Genomic DNA, 17,629 nt, shown 5'->3' on the forward strand with positions numbered 1-17,629 from the left:
CGCAGCACGTGGGGGAGCGGGGAACACCCAGCGCTGCTCCCAGAGCCCCCCAAAAAGAGCGCAGCACATGGGGGGAGCAGGGAACACCCAGCACTGCTCCCAGAGCCCCCAAAAAAGAGCGCAGCACATGGGGGGAGCAGGGAACACCCAGCACTGCTCCCAGAGCCCCCAAAAAGCGCACAGCACTGGGGGAGGCCTGGGGGGATGCCCACGCGTGACCCCTCCCCGCGGGGCAGCCCCGCACCCCGAGGGGGCTGCGGAGGGGGCCCGGGCTCGGCGCTGCCCGCCCGCCCTCCGCGGGCGCGGAAGGAGTGGCCTGGGCTGCGCGCTCCCTCCTGAGTGGCTGGCGGCCGCGGCGCCCGAGCCATCCCTGGGGAGGAGTTAGGATAATCCTATTGCCATTAAGGGCGTCTGGGCAGGGGAAAAAAAAACCAAGCCGAGTGACCATAGGCGCGGAGGGTTAGTCGGTGAGCTGCCTTCATGCCTGCCAACTGAGCTCCGTCCGGGGGGCCGCTGCTCTTCCCCCGCGCCCGCGTGGATTTAGCGCCCGTGGCGGGCGCCGAGCTGTTCTGTTGGCGGCACCGCGCACCTGGTCCGGACGCTGGAGGCCATGTTGTGGAAACTAGCAGATAATGTCAAGTACGAAGAGGACTGCGAGGTGAGAGCTGCGGGGAGGGGTCGCCGCTGGGGAACGGGGGTGCCCGCGGGCCGCGCTGCGCGCCCCGCTCGCTGCCAGCCCGGCCGCCTCCCCGCCGGCAGCGGAGCTGTCCCTGCACGAAGAGCCCGCTTTGCATTATTTTTTTCTTTTTTTTTTCCCTTTGGAAGTGCGATTTTTTATTTTCACTTTAAAAAAAATATTTTTTTACAATTTTTTTTTTACCGATCTTTTTGTACTCTCGAATTAAACGGGGCCCCAGCTGGGAGAACCGAGCCTGCATCCCGCATGGAGCAGCGCCGTGCGGGAGCCGGGGTCCCGGAGCCGCGGGGCTGTCGGAGCGCACCGCACCGGGCGGGATGCGGAGGGGCCGGCAGGGTGAGCCGGGCAGGACGAACCCTTCCTTCCCACGTTTTTCCTCCCCGGGAGCAGCTCCCGCCCGCCGCGAGGTGCTCCCGGGTTTTGATCTCTCCGAACTCGTCCGTGTCCCCCCGGCTCCGCCGGTCCGCCTGCTCGGCCCCTACAGATTAGCTGCAGTCCCCTCTTCACGCTCCATTGGGACCCCATTCACCTCTTATTAACTAGCCCTGTTATTTTAATGACCGTGAAGCCAGAAGCTGCTAAATCCCTGGATCAGCTCCGTGTAGACATTTCAGCTTTGGGAGCTGAGGTTGGGAGCCGGGGGAGAAGCGGCGATGGCGCTGCCGGAGGCAGCAGCGCGCCCCGGCCCCGTCGGGCAGAGCCGGGAGCCGCGGCCCGGGCACCCCCGGGGCTGGCGAGGATGGCAGTGCCGGGGGTGCCCCGTGCCCCAATCCGGCCCCGCGCCTCCTCCCCAGCCGAGGCAGCGCGGCGGAAACGCGGCTGCGTCTCTGATTTGAATTTTCCTGATTTTAATGATTCTTCTGCCGACTTGCACAAGCGGCGGGAGAAGGGCTGGTCTGGCGTAGTCGCAGTGAGGAGAGCAGCGAGAACTGCTTTGTGACCTCTTCACGGGGAGCGGGGCTGATTTCTTCCGCGAAGTGCCTTAAAAACCAAGCTCCATGGGCAGGAGCGGGGCGGCTCTGCCTCTCCTCTCTGCTTCCCCAGCGCCACCGCCGCGTCCCCCGGCCCCTCTGACGGCCACCCCGCTGTTCCCCACCCCTGTGTGCTTTCCAGGACCGCCACGATGGCAGCAGCAACGGGAACCCGCGGCTGCCGCACCTCTCCGCCGTCAGCCAGCACCTGTACAGCCCGGCCCCGCCGCTCTCGCACTCGGGCGCCTCCGACTTCCAGCCCCCCTACTTCCCACCCCCGTACCAGCCGCTGCCTTACTCCCAGTCCAGCGACCCCTACTCGCACCTCGGGGACCCCTTCTCCATCAACCCCCTGCACCAGCCGCCGCCGCCGCCGCCCAGCCAGCAGCAGAGCGCCTGGCCCGGCCGGCAGAGCCAGGAGCCGGCGGGGCTGGCCCCGCACGCCCGCCCCGGGCTGGTGCCGCACCTCTCGGCGCTGGAGAGCGGCTCTGCCGGCAGCCGCAGGGAGACTTTCCGCCGCTCCGAGCTGCTGCTGCCCCACGGGCACGGGCTGGACGCCTCGGCGCTGGCCGATAACCTGGGCCTGCACGACATGGCCCACCAGATGGAGGAGGTGCAGGTAAGGAGCGCCCGGAGCCCCCCTGGGCGAGGCGGGACCCCCCATCCCCGTCCGTGCCGAGAAATCCTCATTTTCTCCCCTTCGGCCCTCAGGATGCGGGTGCGCGGGGAGGGATGGGGTCCCCAAAATCCCCCGGCTTTTTCCCCCTCTCAGCTCCTCCAGGTGCGAAACTTTCTCCCCCTTTCTCTTTCCAGAATGTGGAAGATCAACACTTGCTAATGCATGACCAGACGGTCATTAGAAAAGGTCAGTAAGGTGGCACCGCACTTCTACTTTCCCTTGTCAATAGTTAAAAGTTTCATGACGCGCCGGTGAAGTGACGCCCTGTTATTTTTATAAAGAGCGATCCTTTGGGATCGGGAGGGCGGAGGAGTTTTATTCCACTCTCTGTCGCTGGATTTTTCTGATGCTGTCCCAGGGAAGGTGGCGGCGGGGACAGACTGCCCCGGCTGTGAGACTCCTCCGGGGACACGAGTGTCCCCCCTCGTGTGCTCTTGTGTTATGGCTTTAATCGAAACCAGCACCTTGAATCGATTTTAATCTTTCTTGAAATATGTGTGTAAAGTGACACGGGGCTTTGCTTTTGTTTGTTTGGTTTTGTTTTTTTGTTGTTGTTGCTCCTAGCACTCGAAGACAGAGGGGTTTTTCTCCAACTTTTTTTTATTATTATTATTTTATTTTTTATCTTTTTTACAAGACTTGAGAAAAGCTTGAGTTCGCTGGCACAAGACTGTCTGGCTTTATCTTAATCGAAATTGGTTTGTAGCTGAGGTTTAGAGGAAGGAGGAAGACGTATTGTCTCAATTTAAAGTAATTTAGATTTTTTCCCTTGCTTTTGTTTTTAAACAAATTTGTGCTTAAAAAAAAAAAAAATCAGAAGTTTCCTCTGAAGACTTCAAACAAATACCTAACTGAGGAAAAACAGAAGTGTGTGTCAGAGCGCTGATTGCTGCCTTTAGCTCATGGGAGAATAATTTCGCTGTCAGATGCACCACTGACAAATCTTCCCCCTCCGGGAGCGGGGCCGACCTCGGCTCTTTAACCCTTTCACCAGCAGCGCTGGGTGAAGCGGGCGGGTCGGGGATGGAAAAGCTGGATCTGTGGTTTGCTCCTTCCCAAGCCTTTGTTGTCCCTCCTCACCTCGAGGCTGAGGCTCTTGAGGAGGAGCAGCTCCTTTACTTTCGGTTCTCCCCTGGGCTGCGTCCCTCTCTGCTGTGCTGCTGCCTGCTAGGAATTTGTCGGGATTAAATTCCAAAGGCGGCTTCTTAAATCCGCGTGTGCGAGGTGGAAGATGAAGCCCAGCAGGAGCTGGGAGGTTTCTCCCTGCCCTGGCCTGGGAAGAGTTTTGGCAGTAGCTGGAGGATGCTAATTTGGAGTCTGTTGTAGCAGCAGCGAGGTTTTTGTGAGCACGGCTTTGCTGCCTTGCAGCCTGCTGCTCCAGAGGTGTGGGGGGTGTGTGTGTGCCTTGAACAGCACTCTTAGGGTTAAAATACGTATTAAAAATAGAGATTATACATAAAATTTATATATATATATAATATATATAATTTATTCATATTACATATAAAACTTACCTATATCATATATAGAATTTATACATATTATAGGTAAATATATATATAAATTTATACATATTACAGCTAAAATTTATACATACTATAGATAAAATTTATGTATATTATAGATAAAATTTATGTATATTATAGATAAAATTTATGTATATTATAGATAATTTTTTATACATATAAAATATATATTTTATGTGTGTATATATATATATATTATATATATAAATATTAGTTGTGTTCAGCAGCTCCTCACAGTCCAGTGGTAAAATCCAGCTGGTCAGGAGTAGTTTTGGGGCCCTTTGGGTCCCTGTGCTGCAGATGGATGCTGGGCACACAGACCAATGATGTGAGCATTTAACACCCTCTCTGCCGGGCTGTTTTTCCAGAACGCAAACTCGCTACCCACTTTCCCCTCTTATAAAACACCTGCTGTCCCCGCAGGTCCCATCTCCCTGAGCAAGAACAGCGCCCTGAGCCTGCCGTGCCAGAAGGACGGGCTGCTCGGGGTGGTGATCAACCCCAACGAGGTGTTCTGCTCCGTGCCGGGCCGCCTGTCCCTGCTCAGCTCCACCTCCAAGTACAAGGTCACGGTGGCCGAGGTGCAGCGGCGCCTGTCTCCCCCCGAGTGCCTCAACGCCTCCCTGCTGGGGGGAGTCCTGCGCAGGTAGGGAGCCCTCCCTGCCCTGTGTTTATCTTTCCCTGCTGTTGGTGTTTTTGCTGTGTTTTGGTGTTTGTGAGCAGCCACATGAGCTGGGAGCCCTCCCTGCCCTGCCTCTGTCTCTCCCTGGTGCTGGGAGCCCTCCCTGCCCTGCCTTTGTATCTCCCTGGTGTTTGAATTTTGGCCGTGTTTTGGTGTTTTGGCCGTGTTTTGGTGTTTGTGAGCAGCACTGAGCCTCTGAGCGAGCCCCTGATTTTTGAGGAGCTCAGCGACGCTGAATCCTGATAGGGGTTGGAAATAAAACTTCTTTGCACTTCTGCTGCCTCTGGAGAAGTGCTATTAACAGCTCTGACAGCAGCTCTCTGTTTAGAGCTGGGATTTTGTCTCAAAACCAGCACAGGGAGCTGTCTCTGATTCCCCAGACCCTGTGGAATGATTTTTCTTTTATTAAACCTCACGCTCCTGATTAATCATTACAAGGATGTTTTCTACATCCCTTTTTTTTTTGCATACACTGAATTTGGCTTCTGATCATTCTACAGCTGTTGGTTTCAGTGGTGCAGTTTGTAATATTTTGATTTTGACCTGCTGTGTTTCACCCTGGCTGGTTTGAAGTAGAGCATTTAAAAAGTAGGTCACTTGAAAAGAGCCTGTTTTTTATCTTCTCCCCACCCCAGTAGAACCTTATTGAATGTCAGTAACTGGAATTTCTCATCTTAAAAAGATGTGTTCCCTGAAGATAAATAAAGCTGGTTTTTTTCTCTTTAATTACAGAGCCAAATCTAAAAATGGTGGCAGATCATTAAGGGAAAAACTGGATAAAATTGGCTTGAATCTTCCTGCTGGCAGAAGGAAAGCTGCAAATGTGACACTATTGACATCTTTGGTGGAAGGTCAGTCCCGCGTGTGTCTTAAAAATAAACTTTCTCCCCTTGTGCACAGCTTTTATCCTCTAGGCAAAGCATGGAAAGGTTAGAAAGTCCCTGAAAGTAGAAAAACCCTGAAAGTTAGGAAGTTTGAGAATCCTGAAAGGGTTTTTTGTTTGGTTTAAAGGGAGCGTGGTGGGGATGTTGCAGCAGCTCAGGGAGGGCTGTGCTGCCTTTGGGGGGCTCCTCTCTCCCTCGTGAGCCCTGCTCACACAGAACCAGCTCCCCCTGCTCCCCGGGATGCAGAATTCCCCCGTGCCAGGGTGTGCCAGGGGCACCTTTGTCCATCTGTCCCTTGAGGGCTGGTTTGGGTTTCACAAGGGCCAGGCAGGTGAGGCAGAAGGGGTGAAACTCCTCACACGAGTGGCTTTGGCTCCTTGTTGGGAAATTTGGGGCTCTTTGGGACAGCTGACTGCAGCCGTGCCCTACCTCAGCGGTGTCCTCAGAAGCTGTGCTAATAAACAAGCTTATTAAAGTGAGATTTATGGCCTTTCACTTCCTGCTAGGAAACTGGAGCCCCTTTAATCTGGGCCGTGTTCTGGGGACCCTGTGTCAGTGGAGCTGACCTGAGGGGTGTGTGTATATGGACGTGTGTGGTTTGTATTTAGTGTTCTGTTCCCAGCAGCTCCTGGCAGTGGCACAGTTTAATAGGAATGGAAGCAGCAACTGAAAGGAAAAGAGTGAAAAATGATGTAACAATACCTTCCCGCTGTTTAAAACGCTGCAACTTGCATTTAAAACCTTTCCTTGGAAGTTTCAGAGAGCTGAGGTGTGTGCACATGCACACAGGCACATTGCACTGATCACACCAATCCTCTTTTGTTTTAAGCCTGCTCAAATTGTTTTAATGAAAAAAAACCAAAGACCTGGTTATACACCTTGCAATTTGGTTTTCTGTCTGAAAATTCCTATGAAAAAATATTTCAAAAGCCTGCTAAATTCAAAACTTTTGTTATAATGTGGGATTTAGTTGGCAGATATTTTTAAATGTCAGTGGACAATTTGATGTTGACTGAATTGTGTGTTTTGCTGTGCAGTTATTCTGGATAGAGACAGGAATTTATCTTTCTAGTATAAAAGCAAGATAATTTTTTTTGTAGTCACCCTGTAAATCTCTTTTTTTCTTGATACAAACTTACAAACAAACACTGATCCATCAATTAAAAACTGGTAGTGAGTGATAAAATGGTGTCCCTTTCCAAAACAGGAATACACTTTAAAAACCCACAGCATTTTTTCCTTAATGTCCCTGCTTTCCTCACAATAAACGATATTGCACAATTTACCAAGCCCTCCCTTTCACCCCTCCAGGTGAAGCTGTGCATCTTGCTCGTGACTTTGGCTACGTGTGTGAGACAGAATTTCCTTCCAAAGCAGTGGCTGAATATTTAACCAGACCACACATGGGCCGCAACGAAATGGCAAACAGGAAGAACATGCTCCTTGCTGCAAAGTAAGTTTTCAGCCTGGATTTTATTTCTCCTCTGCTATTTGAACGTGTTTTTGTCTGACTGCGACTGTCTGTGTCTGGGGGATAGTTCGGTGGATTTTTGTGTGTAATTTTAATTAGGAAGATGAAGCAATTCTTTTTATTTGGTTTTGGTTCGAATTCAGCTGTGGCAGCAGTTCTATTTTAGTCTGAACCAATTATAAGAGTAACAGCCCTGTAGGTACCTAAAGCAGTTTGGACCAGTTCTGTTCAACTGCAGGAAAAACTTGGGGAAAAGCCCCACACCAGGACAGCTCTGAGGAAAAGGTGTCCCCAGGGGTGACAGGGTGGAGGGTGAGGACACAGGTGTGTCCTGGGTGTGAGCAGGGTCAGGGCTGGAGCAAGGGGGGCTCAGCCCCTGTGTGCTCACAGCTCCCACCTCTCCCCTGGGACTCAGAGCCTGCAGCTGCTGGAGAGTCCCTCCCGGGCTGAAGAGTTTTATAGTTCACTGGAAGCATCCCTTGGTAGGTGTGGAAAGTCCCTGTGCTTCAACAAATCAATCCCTGAGACAAACCTCGGTGAGGGGGGAGGAGAGGAGCTCTGCTCTGCACCTGTGAATAAACCCTGTCCTGAGCAGGTCCCTGGCAGGAAAAACCTTGAGCTTATCTAAATCTGGTGTTTGGAGGGCTCAGCTTTCCCCTTTCCCCTGCTGAGCTCCTCTCCCAGGTTTTTCAGAGCCTCAGTCCATGGTTTGTTCTGCTCTGGGATGTTTTTTGGTTTGGGGCCGATGTCATTCCTGCCTTTGACAGCACCCTGGCTCTGCAGAGGAGCTGAGAAAATCCTGCCTAAACGGCTGAGAAAGTTGCCCTGACTTTGTGCCCACACCAGGTGTGCAAAACACACTCCTGGTGTTGAATCCATCCAACCTTCCTCTAAAAGATATCTTCTTTTACAAGAATACATCTCTAAAAAATGTAGAAATCAGAAATCTAGTCTCCCTTGCCTATAGTTTATAAATTATGCTAATTTTTCCCAAGCACTCCTTCTGCTCTTGAATATTTTCATTACTGGCAGTAATAAAAAATCCTCTGGAAGATGTTTGTGATTGAGAAATTCTGATAAAGTGATGATTCTGTTAAGATTGCTCAGCTCCTGTGAAATCCCTTCAAGGGGACAGATTTACAAGCAGCAAACAACATATGCTGGAGCATTATTAAGCACTCGTGTTTTGCCAGGCATATGTGTCAGTGTTTGCAGGATCAGGGCCTCAGCCCCCCTGCACACACATGGAGCATACACAGCTCAATTAAATCATTTCTTCAGCTGCTCCAGCCTTGCTGCAGCTGGGGAAGTTCTCAGAGAAACCAGCACTGGATTCCCACTGCCCACCTCGAATGTGGAGCAGATGATGCAGAGCCAGGCAGGCACCAGAGGGGCAGAGATGATTTTGCAGAGTGTTTTTGTGATGGGGATGCAGCAGAGGGCTCGTCAGGAAGTGGTGCTAATAAACAGAAATCTAGAAATCCAACCTCTCTTGCCTGTAGTTTAAACATGACGCTGCTATTTTATTTTTTCTGCTTTAATTTTAGACACCAAATTCCTCATAGTTCCCCTTACAAATGTCATATATTTGATGCAAATCCCTCGGTTGTTTTTATGAAAGCGTGATGAGCCCTCTCTGTGTGTTGCAGGCAGATCTGTAAGGAATTCACAGACCTCCTCACTCAGGACAGAACTCCTCTGGGGAACACGAGGCCCAGCCCCATCCTGGACCCTGGCATCCAGGGCTGCTTGACTCACTTTAGCCTGATCACGCACGGCTTTGGCAGCGCTGCCATCTGCGCTGCCATGACATCCGTGCAGAACTACCTAAACGAGGCGTTAAAAATTGCAGACAAATCCTACATGAACGCTGGCGACCAGAGCCCCGCAGAGACCAACAAAGCCATGGACAAAATGGACAAGCACAGGAAGTGAAAGGAAAAATCAGACTTTGCCCTTCCTCCTGCAACACAGACTGAGATGATCTTGCCAGGGGGAGCGTTGAGATTTGGGTGGTTTTGGTCTTTTTTTTCTTTCTCTCTCTCTCTCTTCTTTTTTTTTTTTTTTTTTTTTTTTTTTTTTTTTTTTTTTTTTTTTTTTTTTTTAAAGAAAAGAGGGGAAAAAGGGAAGGAAAAACAACAACAACAAAAAAATGCCATTCAGGATCTTCCCTCCTGCTGGATCCGTGATTCAAGTCTTGCTAAAAGCTGCAGTATCCCTGTTGTGGAAGCAATTTCCCTGAGGATAAATACTCAGGCCAAGTGTGCTGAATCCTTTGCTGTAACAGTGGTGCTATAAAGGGGGGGTTGATGGAATTATACAGAGATTTATTTACATTCCTTTTCCACATCTCGGTACCTGGTGGGTGACCAGATTCATGGTAGTTTTTAAGAGACAGATTTTAGGGATTTGTTTTGCTCTCTGATACAATTTCAGGGGTTCATTTTCTCGAAACGCAACAGTGACAATAAAGCAGTATTAAACATTGGTACACAGATTTATGTACATTAAAAATTTTTTATGAATACCTGAAATAGTAAGAATATTCTGTGGGGTTGTTTTGTTTTATTTTTTTTTGTTCTCTTTTTTTTTGTTTGTTTCCTTTATTTTCAGATTAACATAGGAGAGTACTAAAATCCTACTAGACTTACGATGGCATTTGACATGCTTGTTTTTTACAGAAATGTTCAGGCTTTTAAAAACTGCAGCAATGTTGGCCGCAGTTTATATTGTCTTGGTATTTTTTTAACGAGGACTAGTTCAAAATGAAAATACTTTCAGAAAAATCACTTTCTGTGTCTAAGGATATTGCAGCTTTATTCACATATTTATATTGTCTTGTTTTTAAATCTGGGGGGGAAACTTGAAAGAATAGGCACATAACTTTTTTTTTTACTTTTTTTTTTTTTTTTGCCTACTAAGGCCAAAAAATACTTCCAGGGAGGCTTTATGTGTATTAAGGGAAGCAGTGTGTTGAATGTAAATATTTATTTATGTGTAATTTAATCGGATTTGTAAATACTGGTGAACTTTTTAATACTTTTTTTTATAAATGGGTTTCAAATTTTAATTTTTGGTAAGTATTTCAAAGGTAATGGGTAAGCTAAACATATCTTTAGGTTTATGCACAGGTATGTTATACAGGGTATTTAAGACTTTTTTTTTTTTTTTTTAATCTCAATTCTTGCCACTGAAGATTAGATTTAATCTGAGGTGTTTGTTCACAAAGCAATAATTTTGTGCATCATTCACCTGATAACTGAGTAGACATGCAAAAAAAAAAAAAACAAAACTTGAGTGTGTGAGTTAGTGTGTATGTGAATAACGGAGGTTATACGGAATAATTCGCATATTTGTAAATGTTCCCACTATAATTCTGATGTATATGATAACCATACAATAAAAGTATTCTGGCTAGAAGCATGGAATGTTTTGTTAACTGGGAGCAGCTCTGTTTCCTTTCTCTGCTCGGGGAGCGTGGGGCGAGTAGCACTAGAGGACATTTATGTATTGAGTCATAATTGCAGCACTTTGTTCGGATTAACAGAACAGAAAGATGAAGCTGTTTGCCAGTAAAACTAATGGTTTCAATTAAACACGTTATGTATCTCCAAGAATCTTTTTTTTCTTTTTTTTTTCCCTTTCCTAAGATGTCATGGTTTTGCCTTCTGCCTGCTGAAATAGGCAGCTCAAACACAAACCCTGCCTCTCAATAAAAACCAATCCCACCAGCTTTGTCCCCTGCTCGATCTGCCTGCATTGCAATAACCTGTCTAAATAGCCACAAAAACCCAGCGTGTGGAATTTCAGAGGTCTCCAGTCCAGTTCTGGCCCAATTTTACTGATTTGAGGAAGTTTAGGTTTCGCAGAAAGTCCTCAAAGTGCTCTGTGCCACAGGGTTGAGGCAGGAACTGGAATTTTGGGTGTCTCAGATGTAAAATAACCAAATAAACCTTCCTGAAGGGAAACTGGGCTCTTTTTTCCCCAGTGCTTTCTGCAAAGGAACCTAAACCTGGCCTTCAGTGTGTCCCTGAGCTGATCAGTCCTTGGAGGTGGCACTGGGCTGCCAGGTGAGAATCCAGATCACATCACAGCAATGCTCCTTCCAGAGATGTAAAAGAGGAAAATGTACCAGGTCTGAGCACCTCGCTCATCGATCATTTCTATGTTCTCATTCTCCCTTTAAGGCACAAATGTAAACCACTGGAGGTGTGCAGGGAGAGGAAAAGAAAGGGAAGCACAAGGAAATGAACTCCTGTCAGTGGTGAACCGGGGAAAAAGCTGGGTTTGAGTTGCAATCCAGTCCCCTTCTCTCCTAAAGAGGTGTGAAATTCCAGCCTTTGCATTTGTTAGACTCATTGTAGCATTTCAGAAATGAGCATTTGGGACCATCTGTAGGCACAGGCACAGCCAGGACACATGATGGCTAACAGAACTCCTGAAAAACACAAACAAGCTGCCCTTCTGAGGGGTGTTTTTATGGATTTGATGTATTTATACACAGAAATCTGCCGGCTACGGTGAGAGCTTGTTTAGAGAGTGCAGTGCCACAGCTCTGTTCCTTTTTTCCTCCTCCTGCTGCTGGGCTGCTTATCCAGCATATATAGGAAGATATTCGAGCTACCAGACAATGGAATCTTGCCTTTTTTCTTTTCTTTTTTTTTTTCTTTTTTTGGTTATTAATACAAAAAACCAGGCAGTGAAATAATTGCCCCTTGGGATAGGAAATAAGGATGTTTCCATTTATTCCTGCGTGCATTCAAGCCAAGCCAGTCAATTGTCTAATGTACTGACTGGGGTTCTATTCATATGTGTGGAACATTCGAAATGTGCAGTTTCCATTACCTTAGAGCTTTTCTTTACTCTGCATTTGAGCTGGGATATTCTTTTGAAGCCCAACCACCTTCTGAGCTGTGCCAGCACCACGAAACAACACCAATGCCTCCTGTTCCATCCCCTGAAGAGGAGAGTTAAAATTGTCTCACCCAAAGTTATTAATCTTAAGGAATATGTTAAAATATTTGGAATCTAAAAGGAGGAGTGATCTGAACACTCAAGAGGGCACATGCTTCTTCCTGATCCTCGAAATTTTGTGTTTTTTACTGTTTTTACATTGTTTATTCCTGAGCTGGCTAAAAAATAAAGAAGTTTTAATGTAAGACTCTTCAGAAGTTCCATTTTTCATTTCCTTTGAAAACTGATGATTCAAATCACTCTGTTCAACCCTTTTCCCTTGCCCATCTCCCATCAAAAGAAAATCTTTGGTCATAACGTGAAGGAAAAACACTTTAAACTGGTGGGGGTTTAAAAGTAAAAATTATTAAAGCTCTGCCCTCCTACAAAAAATTTGATACATAACCATAAAATAGTTGGATTCATGTTACTCAGTCAAAAACTGCCTTGAGGGAAAAGAAAATATTCCAAACACCTCCTGCCTGGTTGGCAGCAGTGGGCATGAGGATGTTGGGCTGTGCCCAGGTGGGTCCATGGCAGGCAGGGAGCTGCTCCTTCCCCGTGTGGCAACCAAGGGCATGGCCTTGGCCACCTCACCCCTGAGAGAGACCTGATTACCCCACAGCATCCACTGAAACCTGAGGGTTAGTCAGGAGTCCTCTTGGAGCTGTGTGACTTCATGGCATTGCTGCTTTCTGTTTTAAAAGAAATATTTTTTCCCCCGGTGTCTGCAGCTTCTGAGAGAAATAATGATGCAAAGCTAGTAAAATATTAAATAAAAATAGAACTTTTGTCTTAATTTAGTCACTGATTTTGGGTCACTTTCTTTTTGACTCTGTTTTAATCTGCCCTCCACTTATTTATTGTTTCTCCCTGACTCTTGGCTGCAGCCCTGCTGCCTGTTCCTTCAGAATTTTGCAATATGAGTAAACTCAGAAATGCATCTTGAAATGGCTCTGCCTTGCTGGTGTAGCTGGCTGTGCCTTGCTGCAGCCCTTTTTTCTCTGCTTTTCCTGCATGCAGAGTTTATGTTCATCCTTGCAGATATTTTGGTGTGGAGCTCCCCTCCTGCCAGGGCTTTGGGCTGCCTTTGGAAACTTGTTCTGCAATAACAGCTGCATTATTTTACTTTATTGAGAAAAAAAAAATAGGGTGCTGCTGACACTTTGCTCCCAGACTTTGTTACTTCACTAAGAGAACACAAGGTTAGGGACAAAGTTTCTTCCCTGTCACTACAAGGAGTCTCTGAATTACGTGTTTGTTGATAATGCAGGTTTTGTGGGGGGAACCTGGAGCCACTTTTGTCAAACCCTGCAGGGTCCAAGGAGCTGAGGCGCAGGAAATGCCCTTGGGAATTTGTTCCCAAAGCCTGGCCACGGTGTCTTTGTGAAATGTGGGTGTTATCCAAGCCCCTTGTGGCTGTCAGGACATTCCCCTGGGCCTGGCCACTCCTGTGCCCCACCATCCATGGATCTCCATGGGGGAACCACTGCCCAAACTCCTCTGGGGCTCCCCTGCAGCCATTTCTGAGGTTAAATTCTGCTCTGTGTCATTTTCTGCCTTCCCCCTCTCCCATTTTCACTTGCACAGGGGTGTATAAATAAGTTTATTCCCAGTTTCAGATGCAGCTTTGCAGCCATTGGATGTTCCTGTCTGTCTCTCAGGGGGTTCCAGCTGGTTTCCATGTACCATTGTTGTGTAAGGGCTGCCCACAAATATTCCCTTTTTCCTCTCTTTTAGCTAAACAGCCCTTTTGAACTGGTTCTTGTGAAGGCCTTTCTCACAGGCTACGACTATGCCATGACACATTCCCTAAATATTCACATGGAATATTTTTTACCCATAATTTAAAAGCATGTAATAATCCAGACACTTGCTCTGTGCCACAAAACTCAAATATTTGTTTTTGAGGGCAGCAGAAGGTCCAGAGACTGACAACAAACCAAATAACAGGAGAGATCTTTTAGGTGAGCATAGAATTCATATTTCCAGGTAATCAGCATAAAACCAAGGGAGAAGTGGTGGTTTAAAGCAAGGGTTGGAAAGATAATGTTCTTCAGCTGATTGCTGCAATAAAGCAATTATTTGTAATTAATTGAAATAGTTCTTCAGTGACAGAAAGTGGTTGGAAGTTCTGCCAGCTCCCTTGCTAAAGAGAGAGAAGGGAAGATATTTGATTTCAGCTCTCTGGCAGGATGGTCCCTGTCTGGAAGCAGAGGCCACTTCTGCCAGGTCTTCATCCTGTCCTTCCCTCTTCGCATCACATCAGCTCCATGGAAAAAGGAAAAAAAAAACCAAACTCCATGAATATCTGCAGATGTGGGGTCTGCTGGAGAGCTGAGAGCACAAACCTGGCAGCTGGAGCTGAGCTGGAGCTGCTGGGATGGAGGCACACGTATTTTGGACTGTGCTGGAGAAACACAAATTCACCCCCAGCAGAGCAGTATTGGAGCTACCTGGGACCAGTCATTCTCTCCAACACTTGCAGCAAAATTTGCCTGAGCTGATTTGTCAAGTTTGTAATCTTTAAATCCATAACTATAATTAATTAAGAATCTCTTAATTACCCCAAAATGGTGCTCTATATTTAGGGTTAAGGTATGGTGAAATCCAGAGAAAACATGAGAGAAGCTGGAGGATGATCAGAGCAGGAGATGCCAGGAAAATGTGTGTGGAAAATGTGTGTGGAAAATGTGTGTGGAAAATGTGTGTGGAAAATGTGTGTGGAAAATGTGTGTGGAAAATGTGTGTGGAAAATGTGTTTTCAGAGGTGCCAAATGGCCAAAGTGTCAGTGACCTCCAGGATAGGTCCTAAACTGCCAGAAACCCCTGCCCAGTGCTTGGACATCGATCCTTGTGTCCCTAAAATCAGTGACCACCAAACCTGTCAGCAGAGATTCTGACACTGGAGACCCAAAGCCGGGTTACCCTTGGCATTTAAACAAACAAACAAAAGGTGTTATTTCCTAAACCAGAAGCACATGGGATGAGGCTCTGGTTCTTTACAACCTGAAAAGAAACACCTGAAAGCGTCGGGGCAGGTGGGTTCTGCCCTGTCCTCTTCAGAAGAAAAAACCCATTCACACCTGAAGGCTTTATTGCTTATTAAGTTAAAAATGTGCAGCCTTTAACTGGTCTGTGAGCAGCCGGTGTGGCTCAGACAAAGCTGTAATGGGGACACAGGCAGCATTTAGAGCTAAAGTTTGGCCTTTCTGCAGAGGATCCTTTTTCCAGACCTCACAAATGAATTCCCAAAAACCCAGGTAAAGCGTTTAGGGCTCAGTCTAGGAGGTCACCCCGGTGGGATCAGCCGGATTTGGGGCCGATTGGCTTCAGCAGGGTCCCAGGGAAGGATATAAACCTGAAATGCTCCTGCCCGGGGGTTTGCCAGCACCGCCCTTCAGCAAGGTGAGCTCTGCCCGCAGTGCCAGGGCACACCCACGAGTGTGCAAGGGGGTTCCAGGAGAACACCGTGAGTGTGCCTGTGTCAGTGGCCGGGTGTCCCCTCCGGACCCCGGGTCCCCTTCCCCGCCCCGGGAACGGGGAATGTCTGTGCTGGGTGGCGAACAAACGCCTGCCCTCGATACCTTTGTGTGGTGGAAGATAAAAGTCAAAAGTGCTGGTGAGGCTCTCCTGTTAACCTCCCCAAAAAGAGCGTTTGTAGGGATTCACTGCTGGACTTGGGGGAGGAGCCACAGTGATTTAATTTATTAATTTATTTAATTATTTATTTATGTTTGAAGTAAAAACTGTTTCTGGTGATTTTCTTCACGACTTATGCGATTGCGATGTTCAAAAACGACACGAGCGTGGCTAAAATTGATCCTTGTTGCTGGTAAGGTAGGGTAGTGACTGCCATCAGAGACGTAAAGGTGAGAATGAGTGTTTAAATGAGGGCTAAAGAGGTGAGAGAAAGGTGTTAAATCGGTTACGGGATTTCTTTTGTACTCATTTTCTTCAGATAAGCCATGATCGGAAAAAAGAAAAAAAAAAAAAAAAGAAGGCGTGGAGAGCTGTTCGGCTCGCTTTGGCGCTGTTGGTCGGTGAGGATGAGGGGAATATTCTCCTTTTCTTGAAAACCTCGAGGTTTCCACCTTGGCAGCGCGGGATGCGGGGGATGCTGCGGGATGAGGGATGCGGGGATGCAGAGGATGCTGCGGAGGCTCCGAGCGCGGGGTCCTGGCTGTCCCTCGGTCCTGGCTGTCCCTCGGTCCCGGCCGGTGCTGTCTCAGGTTCAGGGACACTCCGGGGTCCCGGCCCGGCCCCGCAGCAGGTCCCGGCCTGCCGGGGCAGGGAGATGGGAGCAGGTCACAGCCGGGCCAGGGGGGATGGAGCCCCCGGTTTATCTGACATAAACCCCGAGCGTTTGCACAATGTGTGGTACAAGGACTGAGGAAACTTTTTGGTTTTCTTTTTTATTAAAAAGAGAAAAAAATTAAAAATACGTGACAGAGCTTTTAGAAGGATATCCTTTTGAAAAGGAACTTGTAGTTTCCAGAATGGCAGTGAGGATTTCAGGGGTGACAGTCTGATTTGGAAATCTGTCATAGTGTATTTGGGGAAAACAAGAACTCAGAGGAAGGACCATAAACAGAAAAGAAATATTTCTGCTTCTTTCCTCCAATCCTTCCTTTGGGTTTCTATCCCTGCCCTTTCAAGTGTGTCCCTGCACAGATCCACTGTGAGGTTATGCTGCATTTATGAGGATGACACAAGAAAAGCTGACTCCTCCTGTGGTTCCTGTGTGCCCTTCCCTGAACTCTAAACGTGGCCTGGATCTGTGTGTGTTCTGGGATGTCATCACACCTGCCAGCTGGAAAGGTGCCCCTTCCACCTCTCTGTCCCTTTCTGGGCCACTCTCAATCACCCTTGAATGTTTTGGAGTTTTTTCACAGCCAGGCTCTTATTGGCAGTGCCAAGTGACAGGATGGGAAGCAAAGGGCAGAAACTGATGCACACCAAAAAATGGGAATTTTTTTTTGTAATTCCACCAAAAAATGGGGTAGAACTTTACTGTGAAGGTGAACTGAGCACTGGAACAGGTTGCCCTGAGAGGCTGTGGAGTCTCATTCCCTGGGGATATTCAAAAGCCATCCGAACTCAGTCCTGAGGAAGGAGCTCAAGGGGACCCTGCTTGAGCAGAGAGGCTGGGCTGGCTGACCTGCAGTGATCCTTTCTGACCTGAGCCACTCTGGGAGGCTCTGTGAAAGGTGGAAATGGTTATTACAGGATGCACTGCAGCTGGGATGTTGTGGAACAGCCTCCCTTGGGACTTTAATGAGCTTCATTACAACAACCAGTCAAGCAAACCTGTCTGTGTTGCTGCTGCTGGGTGTGAGAGCTGATTCCTGCTGGTGACTTGATGTCTGGCTGCTGAAGTCTCTTTAGTTGGTGCTTGTGCCCTGTACTTATTTCTGAGGTTTGAGACTCCATCATAAACAGGCAACTTTGGGACTGTGTCCCAAGTGCTTTGTAGGCGACAGGAGTTGTTGTTCCCAGCTTACCCAAATGAGCAGTTTGAGGGGAAGAGGTTCTTGTGTCTGAGGAAGAAAAATGAAAAGTTACAAAGCCCAAACTGGGCAAACAATGAAAGAACTACACTTTTCCTCTCTAATTTTTGGGGGTTTTTAATCACTGTGAGAGTGTCCCCTGTGGGATGTGTTAGCTGACCTTTACAATATGAGGGAAAGGTGTCAAAGGACTCCTTCTCAAAAATATGTACCTAAAAAACCCTGAGGCCAGGCTCTCTTCCACCAACCTTAAAAC

The 17,629-nt window shown here is 47.7% G+C and overlaps 1 protein-coding gene across 1 annotated transcript; it reads left to right on the forward strand.

Moving 5' to 3' along the window:
• The first annotated feature begins 470 nt into the window (after positions 1–470).
• On the forward strand, positions 471–12,727 carry TFAP2C (transcription factor AP-2 gamma). Its single transcript, XM_063404216.1, has 7 exons — positions 471–658; positions 1,811–2,287; positions 2,482–2,533; positions 4,297–4,519; positions 5,288–5,406; positions 6,751–6,892; positions 8,560–12,727. The coding sequence occupies exons 1-7, from the start codon at positions 611–613 to the stop codon at positions 8,843–8,845; spliced, it is 1,347 nt and encodes a 448-aa protein (XP_063260286.1). The 5' UTR covers positions 471–610; the 3' UTR covers positions 8,846–12,727.
• Positions 12,728–17,629: the final 4,902 nt, after the last annotated feature.

This window comes from Prinia subflava, chromosome 8 (genome assembly GCF_021018805.1).
Source record: "Prinia subflava isolate CZ2003 ecotype Zambia chromosome 8, Cam_Psub_1.2, whole genome shotgun sequence".
Taxonomy (NCBI): Eukaryota; Metazoa; Chordata; class Aves; order Passeriformes; family Cisticolidae; genus Prinia; species Prinia subflava.